Here is a 19538-nt window from a genome sequence, read left to right on the forward strand (position 1 = left end):
AAGACTTTAAAAAATCGTTGGGCTAGGTTCGGGATGGCGAAAGTAATAGTATCGTTCAGATACCAGCCATCGTAGGCTGACATTTCAAGTTATTTTGTGCTGAAAACGGAGCAGACACATTTTAGGGCTACCAAATCATCTGAGCCTGAATGGTCAAGCGGAGAGGATGTTGACAAATTGCCAAAAATTGGCTACGAAAATTGAAGTATGGAGGAGTAGAAATCTGGATGGCAGTGGCGTAATAAATAGCCGGAAAGGAGTAAGAAGAACAATACCCAAAGAAATTCTTAGGGCAGCGAACCCGGATTTTATTTGATTTATTGAAGCAAACGGTAAATAAAGATATGAAAGCGGAGGTAAATGAAGCGTCTAAATTTGTGAAGAGACAGACCGTAATCCTGAATATTAAGAAATAGGGAAAAATAGAAATCCTGGGTGATCATGGAAAATAAAATTGAGTCGAGTAAAGTTTTTCGATGGAATGAGTATGGCACAGTGATCAGTTGCGAAAGAGATTAGAACCCGGGAGATTGCGATCGTGGGTATAAATTGCCTAAACATAGAAACTTAAGGATTATTTTGGCGAACCATTCATTTTTAAAGTAGGTAGTGAGAATTCTATCATTGGGGGAAACGTTTAAAAAATTGAAAACTATAAAGTTCGCAAAAAAAAGATTAAAAACGCAATATATTATTTTATTTTAAATTTATAGATTGTATCGTTCAGAATTGTTATTATATTCAAGTAATTTTTTTTTCTCTTGAATTATATAATTATTAGAAATAGAAAATAAAAATTTGAAATTTAGTTGTTTCAATTTATTATAAAAAAAGGTTAGATTTAAATTGGGAAAATATTACAGTGGTGTATCTAAAATGTGTTATGAAACAAAAAAATCTTGTAAAACAAAAAAGGGTTGTGAAACCTAAAAAGTGGTGTTAAATCTAAAAAAAATGTTGTGAAACTAAAAAAGTGTCGTGAAAAAAGTGTTGTGGAAAAAAATGTAAATAATAAAAAAGGTTATGAAACATAAAAACAGAGGATTAAAATATTTTTCACCAAAAGTAAGATCTGTAAAAATCCCAGTTTTTGAAAATTGCCTTTCCACTTCATAAAGATAAATTATTTTAATAAATTCATTGGTCCGAGCCAAGCCTAAATATTAATTTTTAAGCTTGGCCCATTTTTTAATTTTTAATTCCAAGCCCGCTTTGGGGAGAGCTTTCGGCCGAATTGGGCTTAGCTTATCTTTGTATCTTATTTAAAAATTTATTTTAACAAATCTTTCCTTCTTTATTATATTATCTTTAGATATAAATTTTTTTAACATTATTTGGGACATTAAAACAACGCCAATATTGGTGGGTCGGTTATATTTTATATTAAATCGGAATTGGTGAAGTGGAACGGTGTTTATGTGGCGCTTATTTAAAAGGTAGTGGCACTAATTATTACAACTTTTTGCAAATGCTAGAAAGGTTAAAAATTTATTTGAAAATTATATGTTGACTAAATTACCCTATCTCTACCACTGATTTTATCACAGGCATGTATGCTCCGTGTATTCCAATCAGTCCAGTACAGCTTGCCGGCCGAAATCGATAGAGCATAGGGGTATGGCAGATCTGCCCCACCCTGAAGTAAGTATCTGCGATCAGTACCATCCAATTTCACGCTGGCTATGTAGCTCAATTTACTGTCCAGCCAATAAAGGCGAGTTGCTGGGAATCCATCCAAAGCAAGTCCTCTGGGGTAATACATTTGACTAGAAACTAGGATGGTTCGAGACAAATCAGATCCATCCATCCCACCTCTCTCTATGCTTGGAGTCTCGCCCCAAATCGCCCAGAAGAGGTGGCTAAATGAGAGTATTTTGTTTATTTATATCAATATATTAAAATCAGGGTCTAGTTAGATTTTAATTATAATCATTTAATGTTAATTAATTATTACCCTTGGTAAGGATCCAAAGTTAATGCCAATGGTTGCTCAAGGTTCTTCCAGTATAAAATTTTTCGCATTTTTCCATCAAAATCTGATACTTCAATGCGATTCATAGTTGCATCCGTCCAGTAAAGTTTTCTTCTTGTCCAATCGCAAGCTAAACCTTCAGGGGATTTAACGCCTAGATATACCACTTTACTTATTTCAAATGTATTGCTATTGTAATGATTTATAAATTTTTGAGATTTTGACCAGTTCAAAACTTTGACATTATTGTTTACAATAATTTTTTTGTTTAGATCAAGACTTAAATTAATTTGATTTAAAGCTGTCCCACTAATCGTTGAAATCTTGTGATTGTTTTTTAAAATGCTATTAATATTTGGAGATCGAATATCATCATTTTTATCAAAATAAGCAATATGAGAATAATTTGTATAAGTAAAGTGATCTTTTTGTAATGATAAATAAAAGTGTTTAAACTTTGCCTTATATATTACACCTTGACTAACATCAGTCCAAAATATAAACTGATCCTCAAAATGAAAATCTAATGCCACCATATCATCTAAACCGCCAATCAGTATAGATGATTTATAGGGAAATTTTAAGGATACAATTCTGATATCTTTTCGATTAGCTAGTATAAGATATGATGTTTGATTAGTTGCATTGAGAATGAAGCCAAAAGCTTATAAATAAAATAAGTTTTATTAATATTAGAGGGATTCTAAAACAAAATTTTTATGCCCTTAAAAAAATCCATATATCGTTCACTCTTTGTGTATTTATTCAAAAAATAAGTTTAAAAGTTTATATATTAAATCATAGTCAATTTGGGTAAAAGTTACAAATAATGATTTTGGGTAATTCCATGATAAATCGACCAAAATAACGTGATCTAGGAAGACTATTTTTTAAAAAATGGACAAAACTTGGCATGAAAGTTAAATAGATTGTATATTTTATACAAATCAAAATACCCTAGCTCAAATCCGAGTTATGGGCCTTAAAAGTTTGATTAGAGCATTTTCCTCTTTTAATGAATCTTAAAATACTCAAAATATTTTTGGTCAAATTTTGTAGCCCTTAAGATTCTCCTTGAGGACAAAAATTATTTTTAAAACTTCAGTGCCGTTGTATTTCCGGTAGAACAAAAAAAATTATTTTGAAAAGTGCTCCATTTAAAATGATGAAACTTGAAATGTGTTTATCACATTTATATTTAAATATATAAATAAGAGTATTAATGGAGAAAATAAAAATTAATTTTATTTAGTTTTTTATAATTTTAGGTATAAGAAAAATTCATTATAAAGGGCGTTTGAAGCAATGAAACTCATCAAATATGCTTATTATCATATATTTAAATATTTAAAAAAAAATTATTAATGAAGAATATAAATATTTAACTTTTATTTTGTTTTATAATTTTAGGAATAAATAAATAAATTATAGAGGGTGTCATTTTTAACTCTTTGACGTCTCACGATTTGTTTTGACATCATATAATATAATTATATATTCTAAATTTATAAAAGCCTATAGATTTAATTTAAAATTATTTATTAACTCATTTATTTTTAAATTTTATCCAATCATCTTTTCAGTAAGCGGAAAATAATTCCCCGGAAAAAAACCGGAAAAAAAATCCCTGAAAATAATTCACCGGAAAAAAATCCCCTGGAAAATAATTCCCCGGAAAAAAAATCCCAGGAAAAAATATCTCCTGGAAGATAGTTCCCCTGAAAATAATTCCCCGGAAAAAAAATCCTTGGAAAATAATTACCAGGAAAAATATTCCCCTGGAAAAAAATTCCCATAAAATATAATTCCCCGGAAATAAATTCCCCATTTTTTAGATTTTAAATAAAATATGGGGGAAAATTAATCCCAGGAAAAAAAACCGGAAAAAATTCCCCGAATAATTTTTAAATTATCAAAAATTAATCCGCCGCTAAAATAACGAAAATATTTCTAAAAAATTATATTAGTATTTTCTGAACGTTAAGAGTATTTCTTTTTTAATTCCAAAAGGGCAAACGTTAAATGAGAATTTATAAATCGGTTGGTAGCTAATATATTTTAGAATTTAGTAGATAGCATAAAAAGTATCGATTTGTGACGATAGATTTTTATAGAAATATATGAAAATTATGAAAGAGGTTTTACAATTTAAAATTGAAAAGAAAAATGTGAAAGTAAATTTTTCCCTAGAAAGAGAAAGGTTATTTCCATAATCCACTTTTCATCTAGACTTGAATAGATATTATGAAAACAGTAATTAAACCACATTATATTCATCATGAAGAGGGGGGGGGGGTATTTCTAACACGCCACTAAGGTTAAAATATATATAACATTAAAATGAATATTATGACACTATTCTGTTCCGTTCGTTTATATCAGTTTGAATCCCGGACAAAAATAACATAATTAGAATTTTTTATGTTTAATACTATTGATTTTAAAAATTGTATCTGATTATAAATTTTCAAAAAAAAGTATTGATCCTAATCACTAATTACTAAAGCTTATTAATTCAAAGACTATCTCAAGTAATTGAAAGCCCAAAAAAATATACTATTTATTTAAATAATATTTATTTATTTTTATGAATATTATAATTTTTAATATATTTAATTCATCAAAGAAAACACAGGAGGGACTATAATCTTAAAATAGAAACTTTTTTTATTTGAAAGTTAACTCCGGAAATTTACATAATCCCAGTTATCTTTTACTATTTTAAACATTTTTGATAATTTTAATAAATTTTTTATGTTTATTCTTCCGTTAAATAAGCATGCTAAAATTTTTCATATTTTCCTACCATTATCATAAAACTATGAAATTTTAAAGATACAAATGTACATTATATAATGCTGAAAAATGCCCAGTTATTTTGAAATATTACAATGTAAATGACTATACATTGGAAAATACGCCTCATATTCATCCTATAAACCCACATGAATATCAAATTGAAAATAAGCACGATGAAAAGAAAAGCCTCTGAAACAAATCAAAATATTTGCCAAATATACGCAGAAGAAATGTCTAAATTGTCTCCCGAATCCAAAAAAAGACTTTTGAATGAAGATAGTATCAAGAGGACACTTAGAAATCACAAAATAAAAAGTTTCCTCCTATTCCGGCCACATTGGTAGAATTAAGCATTTCAGGTTAAATGATATTTATGTCTATAAATATCTTTTTAATTGAAAATTTCTTTTAATATTAGAGGATTGGGTTCAACCGGATCTCCCACGAATGAGAGATTTCTTTTCATGATAATGGCGGAGATTCTAATGAACGAATAATTATATTTACCACCGATTATATGCTTAAAATGTTAGCTGAAACGAGAACTTGGTATATAGACGGGAATTTTAAATTGGCTCCTCATTTATTTTTGCAGCTATATGTAATTAGAATACCCTTTGTTTATTACAGCGGCATATTTAGTCATAGATCCGATAACAATTTATATGGATTTTGAATTCCTATATTGTTAATTTTATAAAAATAATTCAATATTTTATAGGATTTAAAAAATGGGGAATTTTTTTCCGGAGAATTATTTACCTGGGAATTCTTTTCCGGGGAATTATTTTCCAGGGAATTATTTTCCTGGGGATTATTTTCCTGGGGATTTTTTTTCCGGGGAGTAATCTTCTGGGGAATTTTTTTCCCGGGGATTTTTCTCCAGGGAATTTATTTTCCGGGAATTTTTTTCCGGAATTTATTTTCCAGGGAATTATTTTCCTATATTCCATATTTTCATAATTTTATCTTTACCATTTTACTGAATTATATGATTTTATAACAATATAACGAATTCTGTGGATATTATTTAATAATTCAAAATTTTTTGTTCATTATTAAAGATAAGAGTATAATATTATGAATAATTATTTTATTAAAAATGAATATGCTCTTTTTTATATCAACTTAAAGTGCATGATGCCAAAATAAGTCATTGGGATATTAGAATACCATTTTTAAACATTGGGATATTAGAATACCATTTTTAAACATTTATAGTATATATTTATAATAAAGTTATAATTATATTTCATTATAATTATTCTAAATCCAAAATATATTTTAAAAATAAAAATATACATTTTATATAATAAATAATCTTTATATTTCTATAAAATAATTATACACTAGATTAATTTTAAAAATACACATTTAATGTTTTTATTTGCTTATAAAATGATCAAAACAAAAACTCGATATTGCTCAGTGTAAAAATGATAACTTTATTGAAAAAAAATTAATTTCTATATTTAAATAAATTCGGGACTGGCCAAAATATATTTTATTTTTATTTCGAATCAGACTTTTCGGAATAAATAAACAAAATTCGTTCGCGATTATGTCGGACATATTTTTTAAGATTTTTCACGCTCAAATAATTATGCCCTATGAAGATCAGTATTACTAATACAAGTGTACTTTTAAACTTGGATATAAAAGCATTAAACGTCGATCCCATACTAATAAAAATAATTTTTTATGTGAAAATCTATCACTAAAAAAGTGAATTTAAAACAAAGTCAAATAATAAACAGGGATGTGAACACGAACCAGGACCCGGACCTTGAACCCTCCTGGACCCTCGTATTTTGGCTTAACCAGGACTAGGACTCTTTTTAAAAGTGGAGGGTCCAAGGGTTCTAGGTGTCATAATATAAATTTTGTTAAATTTTATTAACTTTTTTTTGTGGAATCATTTATTTTATCTTCGCGTTTTTCTTCCAATTTTTTTCCTGGACTTCCATTTATTTAGAGATTGATATCATAAATTATTTTCCAGTGTAATAATATTTTATTATGTAAATTTATTAATATGCTAAGTTATAGAAATACGTTGACTATTTTGAAAGTGAATTATTTTGTAGTACAAGTAATAATATTTTAATTTAAATGATAAAGAACAACACATTGGTTTTCAATTTGTATGATGCTAGAACGATTACTAAGTTTGAAAGATTTTTGTAATGATTTTATTAAAGGAGCATGTGAAATCATTTTGTCGGAAGATGATTGGTGCCAAATAAAGGGCCTTACTAGTGTATTAGCTCCTTTAAAAATAAGAATATTAAGATTACAATCAGAACAATTATGTTTATTTGATTTTAAGTCATCTGGATTAGATGCCAATGAAAATTCGAGAGCAACAATATTTGCAAAATAGTGTTGTATATGCTTCTATATATTTAGACCCTCGATATCAAGTTTCTGAGTATTTAGCAAAAACAAATGGCTAAAGACCATCTTAAGGATTTATGGCATAAGCAAAACTCCTTTATTTACAATATACTGGAGGCTATGACAATACCTATTGGTTGTAGTGATAATAATAATAATGATAGCAACATTGATGATCTTAAAATTTTACTTTTAGATAGAGAAAAAAAAATCAAATTATCATCAGATAGAAAGGAGGATCAAAAAATGCCTATTGCATCTATAATAGTAAAGTTCTCAGAAGTTAAGAGAATAAGAATATAAATATATAAAATTCTGAGAAGAAAATTTTTCAATATATCCAGAATTATATATCTTATCTAGAACCTTCATGGCTGTACCGGCGACACAAGTATAAAGATAACTATCTATTTTAGATAAGGGTAGAACGTGAATTTTCATCTTTAAAATATATATTGTCTACTTTACATAGAAATCTCAAATATGATATTTTAGAAGATATTATTATTGTGCGAGAATAAAACATTTAAAAAATAAATTATTTCATTTTTAAATTTTTCTTTTGTAAATTATAAATATGTATAGAAGTATAATAATAAATGAATAAAAAAAAATTTTTATTTTGAGTCATTATTTTTATGTTCCCTGAATCCGAACCCTGGACCCGGGTCCTTTCAAATTTTATTTCTGTACCCGAACCCTGGACCCGGGTCCTTTCAAATTTTATTTCTGTACCCGAACCCGGACCCTTTTTTTTTGTCGAAAGTTCACATCCCTTAACAATTATCTATTATAAAAATATAAGGATAGAGGTTTAAAACATTAAATGTGCCTATAGTATTGTTGATTCATTTTTAGGATTTTTCAAGTTGATTTTCTATAAATATAAAATTAGATTATCTAATATAAAAAAAAATTTTAATTTCGAACTTGGTATCAATATAAAAGTATTTTGGAAATTTCTTTTCATCTAATCATGTTTTCCATGAGGGGAGGGGGTGGGGGTTCAATCCCAAGTGTCTACACCAATTATTATAATATTATGCTTTTCCCTTTGGAATTATTTATTACTAAGAAAATAGATAATTATTGCTAATCTTTTCTTATAGTATTAGGGTGTCAAAAAAACTAGGGCTGTGCCAATATTTTTGCAGATATTAAGATTATATTTACAAATGTGCATATCTCGAAATTGTTACAAGATAAGCAGTAAATTTTAAATGGATAAACCTTCTTGGAATGTTAATAAAACTTTATAATTTATCAAACAAAATAACTAAAGAAAAATCAGCATCAGCAAATGAAATAAGCATATGTTATTAATTGGTTTATAATTAAACTATAAAATGATAGTATTTTTTGTTGGACTGGCACTGGCTAAGCAATTGGCAGATTGATTTTTTTTAATAATGTGACTCAAGCATATTTATTATATTACTTAAGTGTAAAAAAATATTGAGCAGCTTTATTCTTTTTATAAAAACTATAGTGGACAAAATATATTTGATGATAGTGTAAAATTTTTTAAAAAATCAAAATCTTTTTAAAAAAATTTATGATTCAATCATGAAAGATTTTTTATGCATAAAAATTCAATGAAATATTTTTACAAATATGATTTGGAATTTTAAAATATGATTCAAAGTTTAAAAAAAATCTTCAATTTGAGCAAAAATCTTTGCAGAATTTTTTATGAAATTTTTGATCAAATTCATTTTTTTCTAAAAAATTCTATAAGTAATTTTTTTGTAATTTTCATGTATAAAAAATCTTTAAAGATGAGATAACAAATTTAAAAATAAAATCTTTCATATTTTTGCTTAAAAATGTTTTGTACATATTTTTAAATTCAGGGTTAAATATTTTCAAAACTTTTAAAAAATCTAATAATCTTTTACAATTTTTTTTGAAAGCATTTCAAATTCTGCCAAGAATCTTATATTGATTTTTACCCTAATATGGTTTATTATCTTTATTAAATTCTTTAATATCTACTTTTCTTATTATCATATAAATGTTTTAAATAATATAACAAAATTTATATTTTTTATTTGAGGTAACACTAAATTAATCATCATATTTTTTTCTTTAAATAATGGTAAGGTAGCCATTAATTTTTGAGAGTAATGATCTCAACCCTGATAAAAGCCTATTTGTTAAAGGTAAATAATAAAATAACTGGTATTATGATTAATATAATTATATAAAATTGTCAAAATTATAAACTTTGATAAAAAATAAATAATTCTATTTACCTTCTAAGACTAAATAAGCTAGTAAATATAAATTATACAGCATGGTTTCGTAAACAGCACTCTTCAAATATCACTGTGCTAACATAGAATGTGTGAAATGACATGTGGCCGTCAATTTTTATTAGAAGAATGGATCAAATAACAAATATTTACTAAGAGATTGCCCGTCAAGAATGATGGGAATCAGAATTTTCCACTTTATTCGATGATAGATGAATCCAGTAATGTCACTAGAGAGTGGTGTGGGGTGGGGGGGGGGGGGGGGGGGGGGGGGGTGTAGAGCCTCGAGCCTCCTTAAAAATTTGAAGAGCCCACTCAAAATTTTGAATTTTTCTTTTTTATACTAATAAAAAAAGTATTTTAGCTAAAAAAAATTGTAATTTAGGATAATCTTAGCTTTAAAAACAAGTAATTTTCGATAATATTAGCTAAAAAACAATAATTTTGAAGGCTAAAAAAAATAGTTTTGAAAATAATTTTAAAAATATTTTAAAGCCACCTGAGATTGTAAAGGCTACCGACACTTGAATGATTACAATTTATCAGAAATTTTCGTTGATTTTAATGAGTGTTGATTCCGAAATTTTTATTTTAGAAAATATGTCAATGAAGTATATATTTAGTAGATAGTATCTTTTCTTTCTTTTTATTTTTTTTTTATTTTTTGTTTAACCATGACCTTTCAAGGTTAAGAAAATTGCTCTTATGTTTTATTTTATTCTTTTTTTCTTTTCTTATTTTTTTTTGATCATGACCTGTTAAGGTTGTTTTATTTATTTTTTTTTTAAATATATTTTTTTATTTTATTTATTTATTATTATTTTTTATATTTTCGATAATTACCTGTTAAGGGTGTTTTATTTTATTTTGGTCAAGGATTATTAACTTAATTAAACTTAATAAAAATAGATAACTATTGAAAATAAAGTATAATAATAAAAATATCATAAAAGTTAGGTGAGTAAGTTAAGTTTCCTTAGACGGTAAATATGGTAAAATAAAAATATCATAATGCATATTTAATAAAATGGTAAACATTAAAATAATGTATTTGGTACGTTACCTTTATATTATTTTTTTTCGTGAGAAGCCAGTATGTTTATATTATATTTATTAGATAGGATTTCTGAGGAGATTTTTTATTTTTATAGTATGGATTTTATATAATTTTTAAGAAGTTAATTTTAGTTTAATATTTTGTATCTTTCTTTTTGTTTTAAAATGATTTTGTATTCATCACTATAAGAAAAGTGGAGAATCATTGAGTAGACGCTTTACGCTGCTACCATTATGTGTTTGTGACATTTTGTAAAAAAATTATTGTTGTAGCTGTTGAAAAAAAAAAGAAGAAATAAATTTAATATAATACAGAAAATTTCAGTTATTTTCTGACAGGGGAATTAATGCTCCATTGTGGATGAGAGCAAAACGAGATGATCACATGGGTTGTTTTTAGAAAAGAACAACAAAAGTTTCTTTGTTTGCGATTTGGAGTGAAGAAGACATGATATTGGATGAAGACGGGATTGATTGGGGAAGATTTAATATGTTTATGAAATATATGTTATATGTGTATAAATAAAGTGGACTTATAGTAATGTTTATTATATTTATTTAATATTATTAAAAGGATCTTTTTGGATTGTTAAGTTATATTTTTGAGAGGGAAGGGTTGAGAGTAAGGGGCATTTTTTTTTCAATAATTATATTTCATTTGGTGTAAAAATTATATTTCAATTTCAATCATAAATAAAATGTATATATCGTATATAAAAAAGACAAGTATATATAGTTCTAAAGTAATTGAAAACATTTGCATAGTAACATTAAAATAAGAAAAATTTAAACATTAAAATTGCCTTTAACTATCTTAACACATTTTATAAGTAAAAAAAAATATATAATACGCCACATTATCAATATCTTTATTATTTTCATAAATAAAAAATAAAAATTTATATTCATAAATTAACTAATAAATTACATAAAATATTCTTCACGCAAATTTAAAATGTTAACATCCCACGAATCCATACAGACATTGTTTCAAAGTTGTCACTGATATTCGATTCCTTTTCTTAGTAATAGTGGCGCCGGCCCTAGAAAAAATACGTTCGCTGGCTACGGACGTAGATTGTTGGGATAAGTAATCTTTGGCCATTGTCGAGAGCTTTGGAAAACGTTTCGAGTTTCTAGACCACCAATCCACCATATCAACAGACGTTTGAGCTACCGGATCTGCTTGATATTCTTCAATTTCTTCTGTAGCTAGATTTGGTATAATGTACGCATTCCTTAATATAAAATATTTAAATAAACTAATTATTATACGTCGAATCCATTGTAAAACCTTGTAACAAACCTATTTTAAAAATGCCTATTTTGCAACGATATGTTTTATTAATTTTATAAATTCTTAGGTCTCAATTTTTTTAAATGTTAAATAAATATTTATATTAACTCCAATAACTGTTATAAATTTTGTTTAATGTAAGAATAATATAATTTAGTCTCTCCAATTAAGTTTTAAAAATGTTATTTAGGAGGTTTTAGAATGAGTATTCTAAATTAAGTATTTATATTTACCTTCTTAGCTCGTTCAAAATACTAACAGACATTAAATTTGATTCGTTATTTTCCTCTTTTTCGAATTCATATATTGATTTCGATGTATTTTAGTCATCAAATATTCTTTTAAATTTTTCATAATAGCTAGGTTATTTAGGAAAATTGGTAAAAAGGTTTTTTTTGATTCTTGGATCAAGAAATGAGCATATATAATTTGCAAATGAGGTTAAATATTCGATATAAATATAACATTTTTCCTTTATTTTTTTTGCAGCATTTTTTATTATGCTATTTTTATGTGATTCCGCAAGCGATAACGAATTCACAATATTATCCAGATACAATGCTGACATCCCAATTATAGATGTTGACGCCGAACTTACTTCGCACGTTATTTTATAGAATGGATATAAAAAGGACTCTAGCTCAATCAATAACTTTGCTTCCTCTTGGCTCAAATGATCTTTATTGGGTAAACATCTCTTACTTATATTAATGATGGCATCAATATTCTATATTAAAATATGATTATAAACAGATCAAATAATGAAATATTACTTTATTAACAGTAGTTATCAATAAATACATACTGTTCCATCTGGTGGCTATATCAAGTGGAACAACCTCCACTTAAAACTATATATTCTTGCATAAATTTTGGACTTTTATGCATTTTGTTAATTAAAATGTGTATTTTTGCAAGATATGTAGTCATGCTCTCTAAGCCAACTTGAACGATTATATTAATGATGTGAGCTAAGCACCTGTTATTATTCGCATTGACGTTACCATTATTTTTGAAATAATCAACTAACAAATCGGCAGCTACTATTACATTTGCTGCATCATAATGTGTTATAGATAATATTTTTTTTTCAATTTGGAATTCCTCGAGAGTTGATATTATTAACTCAAACATATCTATTCCGGCGTGAGGATGCGGGAATTCTATTATATCAAGTAAAAAAAATTGATCTTCTATTCACTTTTTATGGACGGTTAACGCACAATATGATAACGAATCAAGTCCTGACCAGATATCTATTTAATGACAATTGATAATGTTCTTGATTTAAAATTTTTATTATATTATTCTTGGCACAATTATATATTGTTTCTAGGTGCTTGCTGGCAGTTTGCCCGCACCATATTTTCACATTCTTATTCAAATATTTAAATATGTCTTTAAAAGATTGACTGTCTATCGTATGAAACGCAATATTATTTTTTATCAAATATCTAAGTATTAATTTGTTGTAATAAATTTTCATCAGCGTATAATTTCCTCGAACCATAAAATGTACCTGGTATTTTAACAGATTCTGAGGATAAGGATTGTGAGTGTAGAGATATAATATGTTTTCGCAAATTGACTAAAAATATAAATAAACTTTTGACATTAAAACTTTCTTATTTTTGCTCAAATTAATCATTAATTTTTTATGTAATATCTTATTAGCAGTGGCGTAGACAAGGGGGAGGGGGGTCGAAACCCCCCCCCCATGAAAAAATTTTTTTTTTTAAATTATTTTTTTTTTTTTTTTTTATAAAATAAAAAATTATTATTTTTTTATTGCGAATAATTGTATTTAAAAAACGGTTTCAATTTAGAAAAATAAGATAATATATTATATATAATACAATATGAATATGAATATCACAAGAAATATATTTATAAAAAAAGGAGTTTTAATTTTAAATGATCACATCGTTTAAAAATATATATAAATTATATGAACTAAAATATTAAATAACAATAAAAGAATAAAGATATATTGTATGTAAATAATTTCTGGCATAGTTAAATTTATTAAATAACAATAAAGATATTTTGTATTGGTAATGATATTCTATAGTAATTTCCTTCTACTTGTATCTGTCTTTAAATTTTTATTAAAAAACTTTGATATCTATCTGAGATACATTTTTTATAATCCAGATTTTTTTCTTGTGCTGCTCAGCTCTTAACATTGAAATTCATATTGAAATATATCATTTAAAATCTAAAAAAAAATATAGAAACACCACACCGTTCTCAAAAAGATGTTTCACTTTACTTAAATTTTTATTTTAAAAATGATAATGAAAAATTGTTAGCTGTTGAAAATATTTGGATACCTGACAAATGTTATAAATTTCCATTGCCCTTGGGCAAAAGAAATTTAACCTTTCAAGCATCCTGGCTTAACAAATATAAGTGGCTTGCTTACTCAACCGATGAAAAGGGCGCATTTTGTAAAGTTTGCGTCATATTTTCCCCAATATATGCTAGAAATGGGTTACAAAAACTCAAAACATTGGTAAGTCAGGTGTACACAAGATGAGATGCGCTCGAAAATTTTAATTATCATCAAAAAAATAAATATCATCTTAATTCCTGTGAGATAATGGATTCTTTAAAAGAAATCTCAATGAATCAAAAGATATCAATATCCAATGTATTGAATAAAAAAATTTTTGATATTGTTACAAAAAATCGATCAAGAATAATTATAATTATTGATGCTATCATTTGGTTAGGGAGGCAGGGCTTGGCGTTAAGAGCTCATAGGATATCTCCTGGCCCCATAACACTTACATCCCCTTCTCACAATGCAGGAAATTTCAAGGAATTATTGAAATTTTTATGTAATAATAATGACAACTACCTAAAGCGTTTTGAAAGCTCCTTTAAAAATGCTACTTACCTAAGTCCCACTATTCAAAATGAAATAATATCAATATGCAATCAGTTTATATTAAAGGAAGTTTCTTCAAAAGTCAAAGCATCACCATTTTTTAGTGTTTTGGCGGATGAAACTTCCGATATTGGTAATATTGAACAACTATCCATAGCAATAAGGTTTATTGATATGGAATCAGGTAATTATAAAATGAAGGAACTATTTGTTCAATTTACTGAATTACCTGACACTAAGTCAGAAACGATTGCTAATCAAATTATTAAATCACTTCAAAACCTGGATTTAAATTTAAATACTGAGAGGCCAAGGGTACGATGGAGCTCCCTCGATGAGTGGCCATGTTAAAGGGGTCCAGTCAAGAATTAGAGAGCTTTATAGCACAGCTCTTTATGTTCACTACAGTTCACATTGCCTGAATTTGATGATAACTGAGGCATGTGAAATTAGAGACATCCGGAACAGTTTACGTAAAAAGATTTTGATTTAATTGAAATTTATTAGATTATATTATGTATTATAGATATCTTTATATAATTTTTATATATTTTTCAAAATTTAGAAACAATATCGTCGGTTTGTGACTTCTTTACCCCACCCAAGAAGAGGGAGATTTTTACCCAAACGTTCGATGAAATTGATTCAAAAAATTCAAAAAAAAAATTAAAAAGATTTTGTCCCACAAGATTCATTGAAAGACAACAAGTGAAGGTTTTCATCGAGTTATATGAGGTTATTTTTGCGGCACTGGAATCATACATATTACGCAAAGAAAAAGATTCCGCAGATGCGGAAAATCTTTTACAGGCTATTACGAAGCCTCAATTTTTAATTTCAATTCAATGTGTTTATTTTTTATTTAATTATACATATGATTTTAGCAAAATGTTACATTGATTTGGATTTAAGGGAGGTTATGAATAGGGCAAAGGATATTGTTGAAATATTAACAAATATCAGAGATAATGTGGATGAAAAATTTCACGAAATATATGAGAAAGTAAAGGAGATCGCTAATATGTTTGGGATTGAAATTTTTAAACCTAGAGTAGTTTCTAGACAATCCAATCGCTCAAATATTGATGCATCTACGATTGAGGATTTTTATAAAATTAACATTTTTATTCCACTTATTGATACATTTTTATTTCAATTAAAGGAAAGATTTATAAGTCACAATTTTATTTTAAAAAGCTTTTATTTTCTTTTGCCGGTTGAGTCTGAATTGTTGATTACACTTGAAACGCGAGAGGATATTAAGAACATCTCAGAGTTTTATTCTGATGATTTATTAGGGTCGTATGATAAGTTACTTTGTGATGTCGAATTTTGGTATAAAAATCTTAGCAGAATAGAGTACTCTTTGAGACCAAAAAATGCTTTGCAGGCCCTTTCCATGTGTAATTGCACTTTAGATTCCCTGCCCAATATCAAAACATTGTTTTTTATTTTAGCTACTTTACCGATTAGTACCTGCAGTAATGAAAGGTCTTTTTCAACTTTGAAATGGTTAAAAACTATTTAAGAAATAGCACCGGTGAAAACCGTTTAAATGGATTAGCCCTATTAAATATTTATAAAGAGATTATTCTAGATAAAAATTTGATTCTAGATGAATTAGCCAAATCTTAGAGAAAAGTAGACCTCTCTTTATAAATTCAAATCATATAATTGTAATATTTTCTTAGTCATAAAATTTTTATATGTAAAACTTAATTATAATGAATTTTTAGTCATGATATTTTTATACTATATTTAATAATAGTATTGCACCTACAATAAGAATTATTTATATAATATACTCATTTGTATTAAATATAACTGTTAAATTATATTTTTTTAAATTGCATACAAGAATTACTTATATTTTATTGTAATTTTATTTTTTTAAAATATAGATATTTACAATCAATTTTTAAAATAGTAATCTGTATAAAATTTCTAATTTTGAAATTTATTTTTTGTATATAAAATAAACACATAGTTAAATAAAGGGTTTATACTAAATAAAATTGTTAAATTGTATTTTTTTAGTAAGAATTACATATTTTATTGCAATTTTATTTTTTTAAAATATAGTTATTTACATTCAATTTTTAATATAATAATCTGTATAAAATTTATATATTTTGAAATTTATTTTTTTTATATATTATTAAAATAAATACATAGTTAAATAAATAAAGTTAATAATAAATAAAATCTCTGCAAAATATTGTTATATGCAAAAATTTAATTAAAATAATTATTTTTAACATAGAATAAGATATATTGAGTTGATCATAAAATTGGAAGGTTTGGGGGGAGGCAAATTTTTTTTACATCGAATAGATTGAATTAATATACAATTTACTAAATATTGATAACATTTTCAAAATAATGCTTTCAGTCGCTTATTAATTATAAATTTGGCGCTGGCCTGGGTATAATACACAAAATATTGGCAAATTTTGATAAGGGGGTTTGGGGGCGAAGCCCCCAAAAAATTTTTCAAACCCCCCCCCCCCCCCCCATGGATCAATCCTGGCTACGCCACTGAATAAACACAATAAAACTATTAGTATTTTATAAATTTTAACTCACTGCCTCATAATAAAAATTATATTAAAAAAATATATTTAATTTTTTCATAGTCATATTTCTTCATCTTCTAAACACGTTATTTAAGGCTATAATAATTTGTTTTTTATTTTATAAAAAAATATGACTCAAACAAACACTGCTGAGAGATAATAAGATAAATATAGATATCACAGGTAATCATAGTTATGAATACATCTAATTAATTAATATAAAAATTAGGATACATTAAATTTGAATGCTGCACAAAAGGAAAAGGTACGAAAGAGGACTGAATATTTTGCCAGTAGTATAGATTAGAAGGTTTTACAGAAGAGACATTGGTGAGGTTTTGAAAAATAGATCCATTGTAGTTAATATTAAGATTTAAATCTGGTGGGGGATCGTTGCCTTCTATTAAACTATCCTGATCATATGCTTTAAAATGACTATATTTAGTTAAATTCAAGTTATTTTCGAAATCAAATTCGTTTAGTTGATTCTCGGTAATTTTAATATTTTCGTATTTCAACTTATTATTATATTAACCTTTGTAATTGATTTTTTTTTAATTAATGATTCACAAGTATTACTTTTTTCTTCAATTTTATTCAGTTTCATCGAGTTAGTGGTGACAAATGATATATCGTTATTAGTTAATGCATTTTCTTTAATATCGGTCAATAAAGGTGAAGTGTCAAGAATATTCGAACAATTTTATAAAAATGTATCTTGATAACTATTCTGTAAACTATCATTTACGCCCTTATCAAAACAGCCCGCTGCCTTTAAAGCCGCAGATGCGACAGCCAATTTAATTTTTTCCCAAATCTGATTCTTGAATTCTTTTAGCTTTTGCTCGCCTATTTTGAAACCATATTTTGACCTATCAAATAACATATGATTTGAAAATTACCATTTATGACATAATTATATTATATTAATTTGTTAAAACTCAATGGAATCAAATGATTTATGAATTTTAATCCAAGGCGCAGTCAAATTTTTCGTATGGGGGGGGGGGGGGGGGGATGATGTTGGTAAACCTTAGGCCAACCTTTTACCTGCCTTTAGCGGGATTTCACTTATGACATAAAATCGCTTTTTTTATTATATAGTTATAATTTTATTCTGAAAAACTTAAATTAAAGAAATTATTTAAAAAATTAATGCATTAAAATTTTTTATTGTTTATAATAACTAGTGTTAAATAATAATTACATTTTTCATTAGTGGGAAACTAATGAGCTTGTAGTAGCAAGTATTACACTTTTATTTAAAGTATTAAACTCGAAGGGGGTTTTTATACCAAAAATGTCTAATTATAAAATGCATATAAAGCTATAGTTTTTTTATTTGAGAATGTGTAAAAAATTTGAAATGCATTATATGAGTTATATCTGCATATGTAACTTTTTAGAAATCTATAATTTCCCCAAAATTAAATGAATAATTTTATCATCTGAAAACTATATTATATAAAATTTTAAAAAAACTATTTAAAAAATAAAATAAAATATAACGATTAAATTAACCTTTTATAAATATAATTTTTTATAATCTTTGCTTCTTTGCTTTTCCTATTTTTGTAAAAAAAATGCATATGAATTAAAATACTATATATATTTTCATTTTTTTTAACAATTATCATAATTTTTAAAAGTCTTGTTTCTCAAAATAGTGATCCGAACCTCAACGAATATACATTAGGTTTAGGCCCAGTTAGGTTTGATTCGTAAGAAATAATATCAGTTCGGTTTGAACCTTTAAAAAGCGGTTCAAATTTTTTCACATACAACTTTATTAGAATAATGTAAATTGAACCACTCTTTTAAAATTTTGTCCCTATTCCCAAAAAAATAATATTGAGCCATATACAATTAAAATATTTTCAATATTTTCTTCTGTCAAATTAGATTTATAAAGGGAAGTAATAAATTCCATGCTGGGAACACTTAAATATGCTAATCTAAGTAGTTAGCCTGGAATAGTAATAATAGTATCTGAAAATACTAACGGATGCTATCGATCAAAATCTATTTGAGTTTGGGTCTCGGTTCAGGTTTGGTTGACAAAACTTAACGGTTCAGGTTCGATTTAGGTTCTATAAATAAACGATAAGGGTTAAAGGTTCGGTTCAGATTTGGTTTTGATCCCTGCTCAATTTATATTTCAGCATCCCCTTTGCTATGCATTGAACACACGTCTCATTAGGTATTGAAGATAAAGTGGGGCATTATATTTTATTGCAAAGAGTTGTGGAAATAGTAAATAAATTAGTAATATTTGTACCCATCATTTTTTAAA

The 19538-nt window shown here is 26.3% G+C and overlaps 1 protein-coding gene across 1 annotated transcript in view; it reads right to left on the reverse strand.

The window, feature by feature from the left end:
- Window positions 1–12910, reverse strand: part of LOC135927858 (low-density lipoprotein receptor-related protein 6-like) — a 173178-nt gene extending 160268 nt beyond the window's left edge. The window contains exons 1-5 of the mRNA XM_065464086.1: window positions 12722–12910; window positions 12430–12503; window positions 11536–11717; window positions 1955–2636; window positions 1520–1859 (exon numbers count right to left, since the gene is read on the reverse strand). Of these exons, the coding sequence (XP_065320158.1) occupies window positions 1520–1859; window positions 1955–2636; window positions 11536–11717; window positions 12430–12503; window positions 12722–12910 (1467 nt within the window). The remainder of the gene's footprint in view (window positions 1–1519; window positions 1860–1954; window positions 2637–11535; window positions 11718–12429; window positions 12504–12721) is intronic.
- Between the last annotated feature and the right edge of the window lie 6628 nt (window positions 12911–19538).

The sequence above is a fragment of the Gordionus sp. m RMFG-2023 genome, chromosome 1 (genome assembly GCF_954871325.1).
Source record: "Gordionus sp. m RMFG-2023 chromosome 1, tfGorSpeb1-WG-v2, whole genome shotgun sequence".
NCBI classification, from domain to species: Eukaryota; Metazoa; Nematomorpha; class Gordioida; order Chordodea; family Parachordodidae; genus Gordionus; species Gordionus sp. m RMFG-2023.